The following is a 20,373-nucleotide window of genomic DNA, read 5'->3' as shown; positions in this document are numbered from 1 at the left end:
GGGATCGGGCTACCAGCAGTGCAGAGCTTGCTCAGGAATAGCAGCAGGCAGGTGTGAGTGCATCTGCACGCACTGTGAGGCGGAGACTCTTGGAGCAAGGCCTGGTCTCAAGGAGGGCAGCAAAGAAGCCACTTCTCTTCAGAAAAAAAAACATCAGGTACAGACTGATATTCTGCAAAAGGTACAGGGAGTGGACTGCTGAGGACTGGGGTAAAGTCATTTTCTCTGATGAATCCCCTTTCCGATTGTTTGGGACATCTGGAAAAACAGCTTATTCGAAGAAGACAAGGTGAGCGCTACCACCAGTCTTGTCTCATGCCAACTGTAAAGCATCCTGAAACCATTCATGTGTGGGGTTGCTTCTCAGCCAAGGGAATCGGCTCTCTCGAAGTCTTGCCTAAAAACACAGTCATGAATAAAGAATGGTACCAGAATGTCCGACAAGAGCAACTTCTCCCAACCATCCAAGAGCAGTTTGGCAATCAACAATGCCTTTTCCAGCATGGAGCACCTTGCCATAAAGCAAAGGTGATAACTAAATGGCTCCGGGAACAAAACAGAGATTTTGGGTCCATGGCCTGGAAACTCCCCAGATCTTAATTCCATTAAGAACTTGTGGTCAATCATAGAGAGACGGGTGGACAAACAAAACAAATTCTGACAAAATGCAAGCATTGATTGTGCAAGAATGGACTGCTATCAGTCAGGATTTGGTCCACAAGCTGATTGAGAGCATGCCAGGGAGAATTGCAGAGGTCCTGAAGAAGAAGGGTCAACACTGCAAATAATGACTGGCTGCATTAACTCAGTCTGACTGTCAATATAAGCTTTTTATGTGATAAAAACATCTGACAAACACACATAAAAAACAGAGGGCAGCAGATCATGTGGAAATTTAATATTTGTCATTCTCAAAACTTTTGGCCATGGCTGTACACATGGCTACCCCTCCCCCCCATAAAAAAAAAAAAAAAAAAAGGATCCTGCAAGCATACCGCCAAAAGAACACATCAATGACAAGAAGATCCCTCAAAACCCTTCTGTTTCAGCGACAGAAAAGAAGCGCCTTTACTCCCATCCAACGTTCTCTGTTGGAACACAGTGTCGGGTTCCAACTTCTCTACCCTTTCCAAATGAAAGACACTGACAATGGGAGACTTGTCTTCTACAAAGATCCTGAAAAAGGTAGAAAACTATTGAAGAGACGCACCTGGCTAGACTTGCCATATTTATTACTAATACCTACTATTTACTTTGTGTTTTATCCACTTTAACACAATGTTTCAATTTAGTATTTTTTATCTGCTGTGTTAGCTTTAAAAAAAGACCAAATGCTTCCAGACCATTCAATGTGTAGTGTGAAAATAAAAACACCTGAAAATACCTTTAATAATGAACTGGTGTTTTATGTACATGATTATGTACTTTGATTCACCATATAAAATGGTTATACTTTGAGTATGTATATATTTAGGTGTGAATGTGCAAATGTTTTAATGTTTCTGTATACGTGAACGTGACTGTGCATGTGTATGTGCTCAAGTACCTGTGCATGTATATGCAAGTGTACGTATGAGTGTGCATATTCAAGTGTACATGTGTATGCATGTGAGTGTGGGCATAAGTGTGTATGAATGCATACAGTTAGCAGTTATATGAATACATATTTAAAACACCATACATACATATATTTGTAATTTTAAGCCATACCTTCTAAGCCATGATCATTTAGGGGCATCAAGAGAATCACTGACATGGGGTCAGAGCACCACCCATTATTACACAGACACTACATCACAGTTTACTTCAGCTATGAGAAACAGATGTAAAAGACTGAGTAGGTTTCTGCTGTCCTATTTCATGGTAGCATAAACTAGTGGCAGAAGCTGAACAGAATGATGAATCTCATATATTGTTCTTTGCAGCGGATGCAAAGATATCCTCATGAATAACAGACAATAAGTAGTCCTCTCCATTATGAGCATGAGCCCAGTAGTCCTCAATATTCAAATGAATGAGAAAACTCTGCCCACCAGCTGCTGATTGGCAGTTATCTATCCATGCTGTGTATAAATAGTCAACTGTCAATCAGCAGTTGGAGAGCGGAGGAAGGGGTGTGGCAACAATCCTATTGCCTTGCATTTCAGGAGAATGACTGAACTGCATATTCTATCTTCCCAGAATTCTCAGTGGAGCAGCAATGGTGTTTAAGTCTCCACACGTCTTTATGACGAGCTGTCCTTAAGGAGGGTAACTACCCCTTTGACCCTGAACGAAATGAAGTAACACAACAATCTGTTCAGCACTAGTTTATGCTGCCCTCATTAAGGGCACTTGCACACTGAGCAATAGGCAAGGAATTGGAGAAATCAGTTCTTAATTTCTGCTTGAAATTGCTCCTGTAAAATATAAACAGGGCAATGTCCTATTGTGTTTCATGGGATTTACCATCTGTTATCACTGTAAAAATTCAGAGTAGAATTTTGTGCCGCACATCCGCTTTCCGCCCAAGGTAGTGACATGTCTCTTCTTTGGGCAGATTCAGCTAGAGGAATCCTATAGAAGTCAATAGAGCTTGAATTCTGCTTAAAATTCAACTTTAACTGCAGTCAAAGGTCCCGTTCACACTGAGCAAGAAGGTCCGAATTCCGCAGTGGAGCTCTCCGCCATGCTCAGTGTCCCACTGAGTGAAGGAGAGGGCGCTCGCTCCTCTGTTGCCGCCGCTCACCATTAAAAGAAATGACATGACATTTCTTTGAGCAGATAGGTGAGGAAGCTGACGCATGCGCGCCCTCTCCCTCACTCAAAGCTGAGCACGGCGGAGAATTCCGACGTTCTTGCTCAGTGTGAATGGGGCCTAATTCAGCTCCTATTCTGCCAGAGCAGAATAGGGGTATGTGCACACTGAGGAAAAGGCGAGGAATTCAGCTTGAAATTCCTCTTGTAAAATATGTACAGAGCAAAGTCCCATTGTGTTCAATGGGTTTTCTGCTCTGTTGTTCACACTGCAGAATTTCCGAGCAGAATTTTCTGCTGTAGATCTGCTAGAGGAATCCTATAGAAGTCAATGGGGGGCTTAAATTCTGCTTGAATTCTGCCTCAAAACTTTCAGCTACAATTCCTCGAGAATTGCTCAGTGTGCACATACCCTAGAAGAGGAATTTGAAGCAGAAATCTTTCCTCTTCAATTCCTCGTCCATTGCTCAGTGTGCATGAGCCCTTAAGGTGAAACATACCGAGTGATACATTCCCTTTAAGTGACAATTGTTTCCTCAGCTTTTCACCAAGTTTACACAGTGTCTGCTTTCCAGGGCTGTGGAGTTGGATAAAATTTTTTTTTTTTTTTTTTTTTAAAGTGCCGGAGGAGAAGCCATAAGTAGTGTAACAGTAAACTCTGTCCTCAATGTGGTGTTTTCTCTCTGGGAGAAAAATATGTCCTTCAGTGTGCTATGGCTGCAGAAGGCTGCACGTGTATAAGCTATGGCTGCGTGTGTGTATAAGAGAGAAAAGCAAAAAGTTAAAAGGGAAATTGTGGGCAACAGTAAAAAAAAAAAAAAAAAAAATTCAGTGGGGCAGAGGGTGGTGCGGTGTCACAGCTCACGGTCGCCTCTTGTGATGTGATGGCTGCACTCGGAAATGCCTGCTCAGTAAGTAATCAGTAAGTCAGGCGGGAAACAATCAATGAATGGCTGAGCAGGTAGTTCCTGTGGGGCCGCAATGATTCGGGACCGCAGACGCAGACTGAGGGATGATAAATATGGGCCTGTGTCTGACCTTTATATCACAGGTATCTGGAATTCTTAGCAGTTTTCCTTTGTGTATGGTGAATATTTAGTTATAGCCATATAAGACTGTCAGCAGAAAAAAACAAACTGCTCCATCTAGTTTAGTTTTGAGTTCTTCAGCACATGGTAGCTAAAGAGTAGCTGCATCCACTGCACACACAGAGGAGAATCTACTTAATATCTTTGCCTTATTCACTCAGAAGTCACCCCTGGATCATGTAGGACATCACATAGAAGCTGCTGAGCAAGATCAACTTTACACTAGTGTGATAAATATTTCCCCTGGTGTCTGATTGGCCATTTATGAAGGAGCTGGAGTCGGAGTCTATCCCCTGATAAAATTCAGGAGTTTGAGTCGAAGATGTGGCTTACAGACTCCCGAGCCCTGCTGCTTTCTGCCTGCAGAACTACAAGATTTTAGCATTTGATTTTTAATTCTATAGTGCTGTCAAAATAAAAAATAAAAATTGCAAAAAAATAAAATAAAATCGGATGAACATGTCCCTTTATAAAAGTTATTCCCATCTAAAAGTATTGGCAGATTGCTACAGTATGACGTCTAACCTCAGGAACTCTAAAATCACCGGAGGGTGACGATACACGTGGAGTTTTCTCAAGGACACGCTAGAACATGGCCATCCATTACGTCAACACCTTTCTATACTTTTTTCCTTGGAAGGGTTTTAGCCTTAGTTGTTTGTGTGGGGGTCTATTTCCACACCTTATTATTGTCTCATATGTGCTTGGATATTCTTAGATTTATTTGAATATTGAATACACACATTTGCTGCACTGTGATTTAGTTGTTCATTGGTCTTATTATTGGGGAGACTCTTCAATGGTGTAGTTTATTTTGTGATCTTCTTACCATGTTTTAGTAACATAGGTCATGATTTCCTTCCGCTAACATGTTCCTGCCAGTTGCCCTTCTGATTCCTCTCAGATGTACCTGGGTATTGTTTGTATTCCCCTTGTGTGTTTTTAACCATACTTGTGTGTCTTGATGCATTAAAAAATTTATACTTTTTGGTGATTGTGTTTATAGTTTGTGGGGTGCACTCATATACATGGCAGTGGCACCACACTGTTTCTTCTAGCTCTTTAACCGCCGGAACTTCCACCTATCCTAAGAATGAAGAGGGTCATGGTCCAGATACCATTTATTTCCTGCAGAGCTACATCAGACTACTCACTGTATTGTGGAACTGCAACACAACTCTACTTATGGCACCCCTAACTGCTGAGCACAGTCACATACATATGCTTAAACTAGTCTCTCCTGTTTATATAGTTTGTAGCTCGCAGAGTGAACTAGACTCTCACGATACATTCTCATGGCTTTGGCACAAACAGCTCATCCATTCAGTAGGTCACTGATCAGCTACCTCAACATTTACCATTATGTAACATTTATATATGTGATTAAACTAGACTCTTGATTCGTTCTCCTGGCTCATATACTGGCTCATATAGTTCATAACTCAGTGAGTGAACTAGATTCTCCGGTAGCTCAGTAGGCCACATGATGCTCCATCACCTCTGTGGCTCGTTAGGCCACAAAGCTGTAAGCTGCAGCCATGATGGAGCTGTAAGCTGCAGCCATGATGGAGCTTGTACTGTGCTTCTCTTTAGTCCACAAGGTATCTTGATCTTATTACAATCTTTTAGCAATGTTTTTTTTGTTAGCATTTTGCCTCCTATAGAAGATCTTGGGGAAAAAACAGCAGTCAGAGCAAGGGATTATCCTAAAAAAATATTCTGATAAGATACAAAAATGCCATGTGGGTATGATACTACTCTGACTCAGGTTATTTATAGCCTCATTGTTTTTGCAAATGCAATGAATTTTTAAAAGCAGAAAAAAATTTTGTATATTACATAGTACATAAAATTATTTTTCAGGGTTCAGTGTGACAATATGAGCTTTTTGTATATGTGATTGCAACTATTTCTAGTGACTTCTTATTAGTATCCCAGAGCCAGAGATATAATGAACTTTATGAGTTGATCTTTTAGGGTACAAACACACACAGCAGATACGCAGCAGAAACGCAGCAGATTTGGTGGTGCAGATTTTATGCTGTGTTCAGTTATTTAGATCTAATCTGCTGCGTATCTGCTGCGTATTTGCTGCGTATCGCAGCAGTAAATACGCAGCGTATATGCCGTGTGTGTTTGTACCCTTAAACTGATCTTTTAAATGAACTAGATCATAGCGAACTAATTCCCACAATTCCCAACACTACAAAGATGTAGGATTGTACCCTACCAATCATAGAGTAATGGCATATCTCAGCAATATGCTATCACTTTATAAAATGTAACTAACCTTGCATGAAAACTTTGTAAATATACTCAAAGTATTTTAACTCACCAAGTTCGGTCGGCTTTAAAAGTTCATCCACTACATCGTAAAAGGGCAGCTTCACAAGTCGAACCTCAGGTTTGGTAATTATTTTGGGAGGTAATCGTGAAAGGCCATTAACATGTTTGCCATAGAGAGCTGTGTAGTCCATATTAGTCGGAGAAAGAGAAGTCCTTGGGCCTGGTGTTCCATGGTCATAAGATGGATGGACAGCTAAAGAGTCTGGTGATCGATGTGGGGGTGGTGCTGGGGCAATAGAGACAACATCAGTGGGCTTCTTTGAATACCTAGTCTCATAAAGCTCCTTTATTTTCTTGAAGACTTCAGGGCTGCAATCAAACTGTACAAGCTGTAATGCTCGAGTTACAAGCTCATGCTTCAAACCACTTTTACTGCGTCCAACGTATCCCAGAAGCATTTGAAGATCTGACACTCGAAAGCTCATCACCATGTTCTTAAAAAATAAAAAAAATAAAAAGGAAAGTCATGTTAACTCTCACACTTGTACTCAATATTAAACTAAGTACCAAAATATATTGTTCTGCCAGTCAATAAGCTGTTGATAAACTGGGCCAATAGTGGTTACAGAAGAATTTGTGGGTCGACTCGAACCCGAACCCGGTTCGCTCATCTCTAAGACTTTTTGGTGACATTTATTCTAATTTTCCATTTTTCTATCTATATTCTAATATAATCCTGAGACCTTGCAGTTTTTATTCTCACCACTGAGGATGGAACTAAGCTGCGACTTTCTGTTTTGTCTGTGGTGATGAGAGGGCTGCTGTAAAGTGGTCCGTACAGCATTGCATGCAACATCAGTTGATAGAGGAGACAATATACATCTCCCTGTGGAATGATCTTTTCAAAGGTATGCTTAGCGATGTTTCACATACATCTCAAGGGGACAGACTCAGTATATTGTCATCTATGTCCATAAGTCTTGCTGTAAAGCATGTCACTAAATGCTGTTAAAAACAGCCCAGGCAATATGACAGCCCCTATAACATTGTACAAAAAAAATGAAGAAGAAAAAAAAAAAAGTATCTGCCTCTAAACAGTAAAAGAAAATTTAGGTGACACATGCTCTTTGAGTCTGTAAAAGCGAAGTACCTGTCACTGACCAACTGGGATCCCCACAGCTTTACTCCGAATCACTTTTCCTGACAGGCGGGGTATAATACTTACCCCAGTCCTTTCAGATCAGCGATCTTCTCAGAGTCTGCTTCAAGCAGACTATAGAAAGATAGCCAATAATACTGATCAATGCTATGCAATGGCAAAGCTTTGATCAGTTTATGCGATCTAATGAGAGCATGTAATAGTCCCCTAAGGGAACTTGAAATGTGTAGAGAAAAAAAAAAAAAAAAAGATTTTAAACATATATTATGTGAAAGGTAGGATTTTGATGGCAAGAGGATTTGTATTTATATATTTGTTATAAAATAAAAAAATAAAAAATAAAAACACAACTTCCGGCCCTGTGTCAAACAGCCATTGCCTAGATTGTGTATGCATTAGGCTGGCACAACCTCTGTCCATCCTCCCTGCCCTCTTCATCATTAGGAATGCGCCAGGCAGATTGTCTCCTATTCATCAGCTGTGTCAGCACGGCTCATGGGCTGGATCGTTAAGGCACCTGTGCAATGCTCAGACAGGAGAAAATGTTCTAGGGGCATTCCTAATAATGATGAGGAGGGGAGGTGTAAAGTTAGGGCACAGATACTCTAAGCTACAGCCGTTTGACTCAGGGCTGCAAGTTATATGGTAGCTTCACATGTACAGAATCCGCAGCGGATTTCACGCTGCGAGGTTTGCAGCTAAATCCGCTGCGGATCCTGTAGTATGAAGCTAAATGTGTCCCATACACACAGTGGATCCGCTGTCTGCATGGGACCCGGTCCCTTTAAGCCCCCCCACTGCCCCGACCATACATTACCGGCTGTGTGAGACGCTCCCGGCTACCCTCGCTCCCGACGCCAGGAGCCTCTGAAGCAAGCCGGAGTGGGGAGCATGTGAAGTATGCTCTGGCAGGCGGGGATCAACGTCGCTGTCACATACATACTAGCAGCAGGATGTAAATCCCGCTGCGAGTATGTATCCTCATTGAAAGTCACTGGCATAGGATCCTCAGCGGATTTCGTTGCAAATTCGCAGCGTTAAATCCGCTGTGGATCAGCCCGTGTGAATTTACCCTAAAAGTTGTTTTTTAGGACAATAACTGCATCACCTTCCCAAAGGACCGCAGGACGGATCTTGGATAAAAAGCAGCTATCTGAAGGTACAAGTGTTTTTGGGGGGCAAATTGTGGGTACAGAGTCGCTTTAAAGGGGTTATCCAGCGTGGGGGCACTTTTTTGGGGGGACCGGGGAAGAGGAGGCTGAAATAAAAGACGTCCACTCACCTTCCCGGTTCCAGCGGCGGGTCACTCATCGCTGCGCTCCGGTCCCCGGCCGCTTCCTGGTGTCTGACGCCGCCCGAGACGCTACTTCTCAGGGCCGCTCAGCCACTCAGTAAAGGAGGCGGGATCTGAGCGGACTTCAAACGGATCCCGCCTCCTCCACTGAGTAATGGTGATGTGTGGCTTATGGCTAAAGAAAATAAGATCCTTACCTGCCACATCCTTACCTGGGTGTTGTCCTGGCTTTCTTTGCATTCCTCACTCACACTTCTGAACCAGTCTCTGTAGTGACAGGCCACTCAGCCAACCACTTACCATGCCAGTGACTGGCTGAGCAAGCTGTCAATGCAGAGACTAGTTTGGAAGTGTCCATGGCAGCTGCAGGCAATTCCAGAAAAAAGCCAGGGTGATAACAGGGGAATATGGACATCGCTAACAAAGTCTATGCAAGCGCTGCTGCACGATCGAGTAGACTAAGTGGCGCTTGCATATAGCAAGTATTACATTTCTCTCCTGTACCAGTTTGTGTGTTCAGAGATGTATCCCAATAAACCGTCAGTAAAGGTGGGCGGAAAGAAATTAAATATACTAAATAGCTACCCGCACAGCCAATTAGTAAGGATAAGGGACAAAGATGCTGCACTACAAATCCTTAAAGGGGAACTCTGGAGAAATTGTGTCATAAAGTTATACATATTGGTGAATTAAAGTACTTAGCTGCTGTATGCCCTGCAGGAAGTGGATTTTCTTTTTAGTCTGACATGGTGCTCTCGCCTGCCACCTCTGTTCCTTACTATCCAAAGCAGTAGCAAATCACCGTAGAAAACCTCTACTGCTTTGGACAGTTCTAGTCATGGAGAAGTGGCAGCAGAGAGCAAAATGCCAGACTGGAAAATATACACCACTTCCTGTGTGACATAAAGAAGCTTGTAAATACTGGAAGACATGAGATGTTTAAAATTTTTAGTAATCTGTACACCAGTAGATTTTAAAACATTTTTTTCCTTCAAAGTACTCCTTTAACTTTTTTCCACACCAGAATGTAACTGCATGTCCTGCTGTGGGTGGGGGCTTCAGAGATGGGTTGCGCTGTAACCTCGCTCTGAACCGCCACACGGGTGCGGCAATCGAACCACACCCGCTAATTAGCCACTTAAATGCAGGTGTCAAAACTGACAGCTGATTTTAAATAAATGGCTTTAAATAGCCTTCCCTGGTGTCTAGTGGTGGTGAGGGGGGAAATCTCACCCCCGTGATGCGATCATGGAAGGGAGATCCCTTCATCTTACCCAGTCGGGCCTCTGCGTCACACTGACACTAATCCTGACTTTCAGTACAGCACTGATCGATCAGTAAGCAACCAGTGCTGTATTAAGTATACTGCACTGATCTATATGAAAGATCAGCGCAGTAATAATTTATAAAAAAATAAAGTATAAAAAAAGGTGGCCACCTAGATTACAACTCCCCCCCCCCTCAGCCAATCAGTGGGCCGGAAGCCACAGAAGCAGGCCGGAGCGCAGAAAGGTAAAGCATTCACTGGGCCACAGCGGGTTTAGGGGTAAGTTGCTTAACGTACTCGCATTGTTTTGCTTCTTTTAAAGAACCAGTTTCCTATCCAATAGGAGTAAGATGTGGTCCTCTCCAGGGGAGACCTACTTCATTGGGGGCACCTATCTATTGGAGCCACCTACCTACTCCCCCCCCCCCTCCCATTATTGCTGAAGACACCATTGAGAGGGGGCCTTATTTCTCTAAGGGGCACGTTATGTGGGGAAAGGTAGGGAGTAGTGTTAAGCGATTCTGCCAGAATATTCAGGAACATTATCTGAATGCTTAAGGTTTGATACCCTATAGCTGCAGAAGTTGGATGGCAAGAAAACCAGGGGACTGAAGGGAGGTGTCCGCAGCAAGCTTCTGTACACAGGGGCGACAGCAATACAAGCTGGGATGTAACACATTGGCCCTTGGCACATGTAGGAGTTCATGCCAGGAGCACTCCTGAGTGAGAGCCATAGCCTGCTCAGCTTCTGCTGACAGGCTACATCAATTTGATGAGTACACACCCCCAAGAGAGTGAATGCCAAAGATCTAAGCAGGGAGATGGGGGAAATATCTGGGCACCAGAATGAAGCGAAAATCACCAAACAGGAGTCAAAGAGGTAGCCCTAAGTGTATTTGAACTTTTTTTTTTTAAACCTTAAAACAGGTACACTTTAAGCTCCCCAAAGTATTTAAAAAAAAAAAAAAAAAAAATTAAAGAGGTACTCCGGGCAATAAGTAAAAAATCCAGGGCAGTTGGTCAAGGGAAAATGAGGAAGCTATACTTACCTGTCCCCGTGCCACCCACATACTCCTGAATTACCCTAGTTGCCGAGATGTCTTGCCTCAGTCTCTGATTGGCTGAGCAAGCATTTCTTAGTGGGTCCATGCTGTCACAGGATCAAACAGGTGACACTACGCAGCAGGGGGACGAGTAAGTATAGCTTCTTTATTATGTTGCCACCAACCTTGTCTGCCCTTTATTTTTTCTTTGCCCAGAGTACACCTTTAAAGTGAATTTGTGACCCCCTTGACCATTTACCAAGCTGGCAGCACTGCTGGATGAATATCAATACAGCGGTACCTCTGTTCTCAAACTGCTTGAAACTCAAACTGTAATTTCAAGGAACGTTTGCTTTGGTTCTCAAATACTTTTCGGGCACCCAGTCTTTAAGAACTCAGTATCTGAACGTTTTTGCGTGTGGATCGTGGGTTGTACCTGGTAAGTTAAGCACTGGTGAGGCTTCACACACAGTACTGTATAAGACTGCATATACAGTACAGTAGTAGTAGTACAGTCAGTGCACCACCATCTCCCATACTTAGAGAAGTCCGGAGAAAATTTATATTAAAGTATTGTATTTCCCTACAAAAGTTATACAAATCACCAATATACACTTATTACGGGAAATACTTATAAAGTGCTTTTTTCTATGCACTTATTACTGCATCAAGGTTTCACTTCCTGGATAAAATGGTGATGTCACAACCCGACTCCCAGAGCTGTGTGGGCTGTGGCTGCTGGAGAGGATGATGGCAGAGGGACACTGAGGGACACAGGGTACTGGAGGAACACTGAGCATCCCTCTGCCATCATCCTCCCCAGCAGCCACAGCCCGCACAACTATGGGAGTCGCGGCGTGACATCACCATTTTATCCCGGAAGTAAAGCCTTGATGCAGTAGTAAGTGCAGGGAAAAAAGCACTTTAATAAGAATTTTCCATAATAAGTGTATATAAGTGATTTGTATAACTTCTGGGGGGCAATACAATACTTAAAAAAATTTCACCAGGCTTCTCCTTTAACAGTGCTGTGATAAGGGGAGGGGGGGGGGGACTCTATACAGTAAAGGATGAGTGAGGAGTTAGTGACTACTGTACTATAATTGCTGGTTCTGTTGAATGTTTCTTGTGCATAATGTACTGTACAGTATAGTGCTGTTCTGTAATGTACTGTACAGATCAAACTGGGCACTTTTCAATGTAATACATGGGTACTGTAGGTAATTAATAGTGGGTACTGGAACCAATTACACACATTTACATTGTTCCCTATGAGAAGACACTGCTCGGTTCTCAAACTGCCTTCTGGAACCAATTAAGTTCGAGAACCGAGGTACCACTGTATAACCATTCAGACACCTTTATTTGGGTTGTGGTGGCAAAGAGATGGCACCTCTCACTCCCTGGGCTCTAGCAGTTCCTTTCTGTGCTGTATGCAAAGAGGCGGTTATACCACATAGAGAGGTGCAGCAATGCTAAGGTCCAGTAAAAGTTTTTTTTCTAATGAAAATAACAGACAACAAAAGGTATGTTCTGGATGCTTTTATTCATAACTATTCAATGGAAGCAAAGGCTTAGTAAGTGGTCATGGGGTCACATTCACACTAAGGGTCTAATCATATGTACAGGATCTACAGATATGAAGCTGTGTCCCATCATTTAAGTTACATTGATATCAGCAGATCATGCACAATTGCTAAATTGTCCAAACACCCATAAAAAATAAAAGCTAACCAATAATTTATTTGTACTCTAAAATCGTTCTATTAATAATGACTCCAGTCATACTCTACAAAACACCAGTAGTTCGTCATGTAAGGACCTCACTGGCTGTGGCGGTCATGCACAGCTATGGAGCATCAACACTGGCAGAAAGTAAAATTGACCAGAGGATCTGTGCTGGCTTAAAGTGACTGTACCACAAGGCACAGGCAGACACACTGGAGGCGGGCCGACGCACCCTTAGTGGGAAGAAACTCCAGCCCCTCCATGACGTGACTCCATTAGAATCAATGGAACCCTATCATAGAGGGTCTAGGGTTTCCTCCCACTAAGGGTGGATCAGCCCGCCTCCAGTGCTTCAGCCTGCGCCTGGTGGTACAGTCACTTTAAGAGGAGAGCTTATCTTTACCCCCAAAACAAAAGCCTTCAAAGCAAACCAATCACAGATTTTCCCGGTAACTTTACGAGCAGCATCCCGAAGATGGACCAAAACGCTCCCTTACAATGTGTGCAGTGTCTTCTATAGACTGCTTAGCTGTTGAAACAAGGTCTTTTATTCCCGGGTGCGAGACAGGCAGAGAGCCGGAAACTATCCATCTGGGCCGTAACTAGTCACGGCTCTTTGTCTGTCAGCGCACTCTTGCAGGAAAAGAAGTTTCTAACTGGCCTGGGGGGGGGGGGGGGGGGGGGGGGGGGGGACTTCGCTTCGGCAGCTAAAGGATCTGCAGAACACACTGGACACATGGTAAGGGAGTGTTTTGGCGTATCTTTCGGGCACTGGTAGTGGAGTTACCAGGAAATTCTAAGTGACTGGTTCTCTTTGAGGGTAGCTTGATACGTACCGATTTTACAGCGGATTTCAGGCTGCGAGTTTGCAGTGAAATCTGCTGCGAATCCATGTACTGTAAAGTTGAATGGGTCACATATCCGCAGCAAAATTTTCATTACCTTGTAGGGCCGCAGCGCCGAGCAGGTAATGTATGCTCCAGGAGTGGGCAGTTAAAGGGGCAGTGTCACATACGGGTATGTGACCCATACTGCAAACTCGCATGAAATCCGTTGCAAATCCGGTACGTGTGAAGCTACCCTAAGGGTGCCTTCACACCTACCGACTCGCAGGCCGGCAGACTACCGAGTCGGAGGCCGGCAGATTTACATACACGCAGCGGGCGTTCAGACGTATCAAGCTACCCTCAAAGAGAACCAGTCACTTAGAATTTCCTGATAACTCCACTACCAGTGCCCGAAAGATACGCCAAAACACTCCCTTACCATGTGTCCAGTGTGTTCTGCAGATCCTTTAGCTGCCGAAGCAAAGTCCCCCCCCAAACCCCCTGCTGAGTCGGTAGGTGTGAAGGCACCCCAAGTGTATTTTCACACATACCATATCGCAGCAGATTTCATGTTTGGCACTGAAATCCGCTACTAAACTGATTGCCATAGCATTGTTAACCTTCGATATTGTGCTGCGGTTATATAGTAAAAAGGAATAAAGTAGTAATTCTTACCTGTCCGCGCTCACCCAGCAGCATCACTGGGTGCCTCGCTCATCAAAACAATAAAGTAGTAGTTCTTACCTGTCCGCACTCCCCCAGCGCCCTGCTGCAGCATCCCTGGGTGCCTCCCTCATCAAAACAATAAAGTAGTAGTTCACTCCTGTCCACGCCCCCCCCATATCGCCCTCTTGCAGCCTCTCCGGGTGCTTCGCTCATCAACAGGCTCAGAAGACTCGCAGCATGAAATCCGCTGCAATATTGGTACATGTGAACGTGCCCTTAATATTACTGTGTCAGCAAAATACACCTTCACTCCCCTACGTCTATAAGAGGCTAAGGAAAGATATAGCACTCTAATTTTTGTTTCTTAAACATAAATTCGTGAGAATATGTGAACCCCGTTCATGTTATCTCAGTAAAGCCAACAGATGAGCCCGACTTGCAGAGGCCTACAGACTAATTTCATTCCTAAGAAACATAAGCCAAACCAGATTTTTCACCTTCCCTAAAGATGTCTAAGCAGGTAGAAGCGACCGGCAGCGTCGCTCCACAGTAAAGCGCTTTGTTAGCACCTCACAGGAAGTGTGAGTGACGTGGTGACTGACTGCTCTGGCAGGGAGGCTGTAATAATGGGCACATAACGGGGGGTAGCGTGCGGGCTAACAAATGCCGTATAATTCCTCCAGATGTGTTCTAGAAAAATTCACATGTCACCAACATATGAAGAAACTACAATATTGCATCGTTCATGGTAACTCCCCCATCTTTCCCGGTCTCACCTTCGCTTCCACTAGCTCCGCCGCCATCTTGGACTCCAGCGACCTCCGCGCCGGCCGACGACGCACCACGTGATACAATTCCGTTGTGTCAGACCTATCCCCATCCGCTCCACGCCGGGCCTGGCCAACAGCTCTGCGCGTCTGCGCACACGGCTTCATGATTGTTTTTCCGCCAATCACACGAGGGCGGGGTTGTACGGAGTCTTCCCTCTGCTGTACTGTATGGTGAAGTTGCGGCGTTGTGACGCAGTTCTTTGGGAAAACGGCGGGTTTTGAGGGTTCGAGCTGTGACGCTCACCAGGCTTTAATCAGGTCATAACTGGTAATAGGGACAAGCCAAAAAGAATGGAGGAAAGGATTGAGTAAAAGGAATGAAGATTGTGACTAATGAGTGAAAGAAGGTATAATGATTCATTACTTATAAAGATCATTGTGCATATAGCTTTAAAGAGGATGTACCACCAGGAACATCCTCTTTAACCTAAACCCACTGATCGAACAGCGTTGGCACGGGGAAGCCGGTGCCGCTGTCTGTTTTTTTGGACCGAGGCCCAGTTCCCGTGCACAGCGCCGTTCTATGCACCGGAACCGGACGGTGCTCAAGCACTGGAGCCGGGCCGGGCCGTCCCCAGTGGGAGGGAATTCCCTCCCCTGTATGACGCAGCTCCCTTAGAATGAATGGTGCTTGAGCACCGTCTGGTTCCGGTGCACAGAACGGCGCTGTGCATGGGAACGCGGCCTCAGTCCGAAAAACAGACTGCGGCACCGGCTTCCCCGTGCCGGAGCCGTTCGATCAGTGGGTTTAGGTTAAATAGGATGTACCAGGTGGTACATCCTCTTTAAAGGGGTTATCCACAAGAACGAAAAAATTAAATGCAAGTTACAAGTTTTTTTTCAAAAGCCGATCTATAACCAATATAGGAAACTACATTTCCCATCATGCATCTCCATGATAGGTCCATTTTTGTACTCGCCCCCTTAGCTTTCTGGCCTACTACTGTCAGTACTAACGCACAGTAAAGACAGGATCGGTTTTCTTTTTCCCGCTGATTTTGCATCACATCGCCACAATATACACTCACCGGCCACTTTATTAGGTACACCATGCTAGTAACTGGTTGGACCCCCTTTTGCCTTCAGAACTGCCTCAATTCTTCGTGGCATAGATTCAACAAGGTGCTGGAAGCATTCCTCAGAGATTTTGGTCCATATTGACATGATGGCATCAAACAGTTGCCGCAGATTTGTCGGCTTGCACATCCATGATGCGAATCTCCCATTCCACCACATCCCAAAGATGCTCTATTGGATTGAGATCTGGTGACTGTGGAGGCCATTTGAGTACAGTGAACTCATTGTCATGTTCAAGAAACCAGTCTGAGATGATTCTAGCTTTATGACATGGCGCATTATCCTGCTGAAAGTAGCCATCAGATGTTGGGTACATTGTGGTCGTAAAGGGATGGACATGGTCAGCAACAATACTCAGGTAGGCTGTGGTGTTGCAACGATGCTCAATTGGTACCAAGGGGCCCAAAGAGTGCCAAGAAAATATTCCCCACACCATGACACCACCAGCCTGAACCATTGATACAAGGCAGGATGGATCCATGCTTTCATGTTGTTGACGCCAAATTCTGACCCTACCATCCGAATGTCGCAGCAGAAATCGAGACTCATCAGACCAGGCAACGTTTTTCCAATCTTCTACTGTCCAATTTCGATGAGCTTGTGCAAATTGTAGCCTCAGTTTCCTGTTCTTAGCTGAAAGGAGTGGCACCCGGTGTGGTCTTCTGCTGCTGTAGCCCATCTGCCTCAAAGTTGGACGTACTGTGCGTTCAGAGATGCTCTTCTGCCTACCTTGGTTGTGACGGTTGGCTATTTGAGTCACTGTTGCCTTTCTATCAGCTCGAACCAGTCTGCCCATTCTCCTCTGACCTCTGGCATCAACAAGGCATTTCCGCCCACAGAACTGTCGCTCACTGGATGTTTTTTCTTTTTCGGACCATTCTCTGTAAACCCTAGAGATGGTTGTGCGTGAAAATCCCAGTAGATCAGCAGTTTCTGAAATACTCAGACCAGCCCTTCTGGTACCAACAACCAAGCCACAAAGGCACTCAAATCACCTTTCCTTCCCATACTGATGCTCGGTTTGAACTGCAGGAGATTGTCTTGACCATGTCTACATGCCTAAATCCACTGAGTTGCCGCCATGTGATTGGCTGATTAGAAATTAAGTGGTAACATGCAGTTGGACAGGTGTACCTAATAAAGTGGCCGGTGAGTGTATATTCCTTACTAGCTGATGATGTAGCAGAGCTGACATGCGCACGGTGTAGCTATGTGGTGCATAACAGGCATCTGTTTACAGGGAGCAAGGGTGTAGTGTAGGTTTAGATCTCTGCTTGCTGACTGTGAATGAAAACATTCTAGTTCCATCCAGACTCAAAGAACATCCATAACACAATTTACAGAGCTGTGATACAAAGATGGGTACATATGCCTGCATTCCAGGGCTGTGGAGTCAATAAGCCGCAGCTCCGGCTCCAAGTCCGACTCCTGAATTTTATCAGGACCAACTGCGACTCTGACTCCTGCTCCTTCATAAATGGCCGGTCATGTACGAGGGGAGTTATTTATCACACTGGCTCAGCAGCTTCTCCCTAATGTCCTACATGATCCTGGGGCGACTTCTGAGGGAATAAAGGAATACTGTATATAAAGCAGCTTCTCCTGTGTGTGCAGTGGGTGCGGCCAGTCTCCAGCCTCCATGTCCTGAACTACTCACAACTAGGCTAGATGGAGCAGGTGGTCTTTTCCTGCTGACAGTCTTCTATGTTTCTAGCTAAATATTCACCATACTTAAAGAAACACTGCTAACAATGCCAGATCCCTGTAATATAGAGGTCAGACATAGTGATATAGAGAGGAGTCACACATAGTAATATAGAGAGGGGTCACACAAAGTGATATAGAAGGACACTGTGGGGGCATGCAATAGCACACACACACCCACACAGCCTGCTGCAGCCATAGCATACACACACACACACCCACACAGCCTGCTGCAGCTATAGCACACACACACAGCTTGCTGCAGCCATAGCACACACCACACACACACACTCGGCTTGCTGCGGCCATAGCACACATACACACAGCCTGCTGCAGCCATAACGCCAGGGGCGGGCTGGGCCGGGGGGCAGGGTGGCATCTGCCCCCCGGGCCGGCCTTCCCCAGTACATTACAGGGCCGCACTGAGGCTGCTTACCGCCCCAGCGCTCTCCTCTCTGCCTGTGCTGCAGGGCCGCTCTGTGATGCCAGTTGCAGCTGAAGCTGCTCCCCGCCCCCGTTAAGCCCCGCCCCCTGTGTACCGTCCCATGTTCCTCCTGGCCCGGGACTTCCTGTATTACACAGTGTGGAGAGGAGGAGGCCGGCTGCTAACCTCCAGCTCCAGGCTCCTGCTCCCTGACCATCCCCCTCATGTCCTGCTCTCTGCTCAGCAGCTATAAATGCAGGTACTTCGGGTTGTAGATAGGAGGGAGGTCGGGACAGAGAGGAGAGGGCTGTCTGCTGGGCTGGGCTGACAGAGGCAAACACACACACACTAGCATCTGTTCCCCCAACCCCCTGTAGCTGCTGCCCTTTACCCCCTATAGCTGCACCCTCTTCCACAGGCTGCATTGCCCCTCTGCACCTGTAGTTGATATGTACCTCCTAAGGCTGCTGTGTGAGCCTTACCCCCAGACTGCTGGGTTCTCCCCTTCAGGCTGCTTTGCCTCTCCCCCCCCCCCCTTTCAGGCTGCTGTGCCCCTCCCCCCTCTTTTAGGCTGCTGTGCCCCCCCTTCAGGCTGCGGTCCCCCCCCCCCCTTTTCAGGCTGCTTTGCCCCCCCCTCCCCCCCCACACACACATTTCAGACTGCTGTGCCCCCACACACAGAATGATACACACTCATAGAGAACAATATACGGTCATACAGAACAATACGCACCCATACAGAACAATACGCACCCATACAGAATACGCACCCATACAGAACAATACGCACCCATACAGAACAATATACACCCATACAGAACAATACGCACCCATACAGAACAATATGCACCCATACAGAACAATACGCACCCATACAGAATACGCACCCATACAGAACAATATGCACCCATACAGAACAATAGGCACCCATACAGAACAATATGCACCCATACAGAACAATATGCACCCATACAGAACAATACGCACCCATACAGAACAATACGCACCCATACAGAACAATATACACCCATACAGAACAATATGCACCCATACAGAACAATACGCACCCATACAGAACAATATGCACCCATACAGAACAATACGCACCCATACAGAACAATACGCACCCATACAGAACAATACGCACCCATACAGAACAATATGCACCCATACAGAACAATACGCACCCATACAGAACAATATGCACCCATACAGAACAATACGCACCCATACAGAACAATACGCACCCATACAGAACAATACGCACCCATACAGAACAATATACACCCATACAGAACAATACGCACTCATACAGAACAATATGCACCCATACAGAACAATATACACCCATACAGAACAATACGCACTCATACAGAACCATACAGAACAATATACACCTATACAGAACAATATACACCTATACAGAACAATATACACCCATACAGAACAATATACACCCATACAGAACAATTTACACTCATACAGAACCATATACACCCATACAGAACATACAGTACAATATACACCCATACAGAACAATATACACCTGTACAGAACCATACAGAACAATATACACCCATACAGAACAATATACACCAATACAGAACCATACAGTACCATATACACCCATAAAGAACCATACAGTACAATATACACTCATACAGAACAATATACACCCATACAGAACAATTTACACTCAAACAGAACCATACAGAACAATATACACCCATACAGAACAATATACACCCATACAGAACAATATACACCCATACAGAACAATATACACCAATACAGAACAATATACACCCATACAGAACCATACAGTGCAATATACACCCATACAGTACAATATACACACATACAGAACAATACTCACCCATACAGAACCATACAGAACAATATACACTCATACAGAACAATATACACCAATACAGAACAATATACACCCATACAGAACAATTTACACTCATACTGAACCTTACAGTACTATATACACCCATACAGTACAATATACACCCATACAGAACAATGCTCACCCATACAGAACGATACAGAACAATATACACCCATACAGAACAATATACACCAATACAGAACAATATACACCCATACAGAACCATACAGTGCAATATACACCCATACAGTACAATATACACACATACAGAACAATATACACCCATACAGAACCATACAGTACCATATACACCCATACAGGACCATACAGAACAATATACACCAATACAG

General features: G+C 44.8%; 1 protein-coding gene across 1 annotated transcript in view; it reads right to left on the bottom strand.

The window, feature by feature from the left end:
- The window catches only part of PIAS4 (protein inhibitor of activated STAT 4), a 54,800-nt gene extending 39,714 nt beyond the window's left edge, over nt 1-15,086 (bottom strand). The window contains exons 1-2 of the mRNA XM_069962606.1: nt 14,871-15,086; nt 6,160-6,604 (exon numbers count right to left, since the gene is read on the bottom strand). Of these exons, the coding sequence (XP_069818707.1) occupies nt 6,160-6,604; nt 14,871-15,029 (604 nt within the window). The 5' untranslated portion in view covers nt 15,030-15,086. The remainder of the gene's footprint in view (nt 1-6,159; nt 6,605-14,870) is intronic.
- Between the last annotated feature and the right edge of the window lie 5,287 nt (nt 15,087-20,373).

The sequence above is a fragment of the Dendropsophus ebraccatus genome, chromosome 3 (genome assembly GCF_027789765.1).
Source record: "Dendropsophus ebraccatus isolate aDenEbr1 chromosome 3, aDenEbr1.pat, whole genome shotgun sequence".
Classification (NCBI taxonomy): domain Eukaryota; kingdom Metazoa; phylum Chordata; class Amphibia; order Anura; family Hylidae; genus Dendropsophus; species Dendropsophus ebraccatus.
Note: the sequence above shows the minus strand (reverse complement) of the source record. Positions and strands in the feature narration are given on the sequence as shown.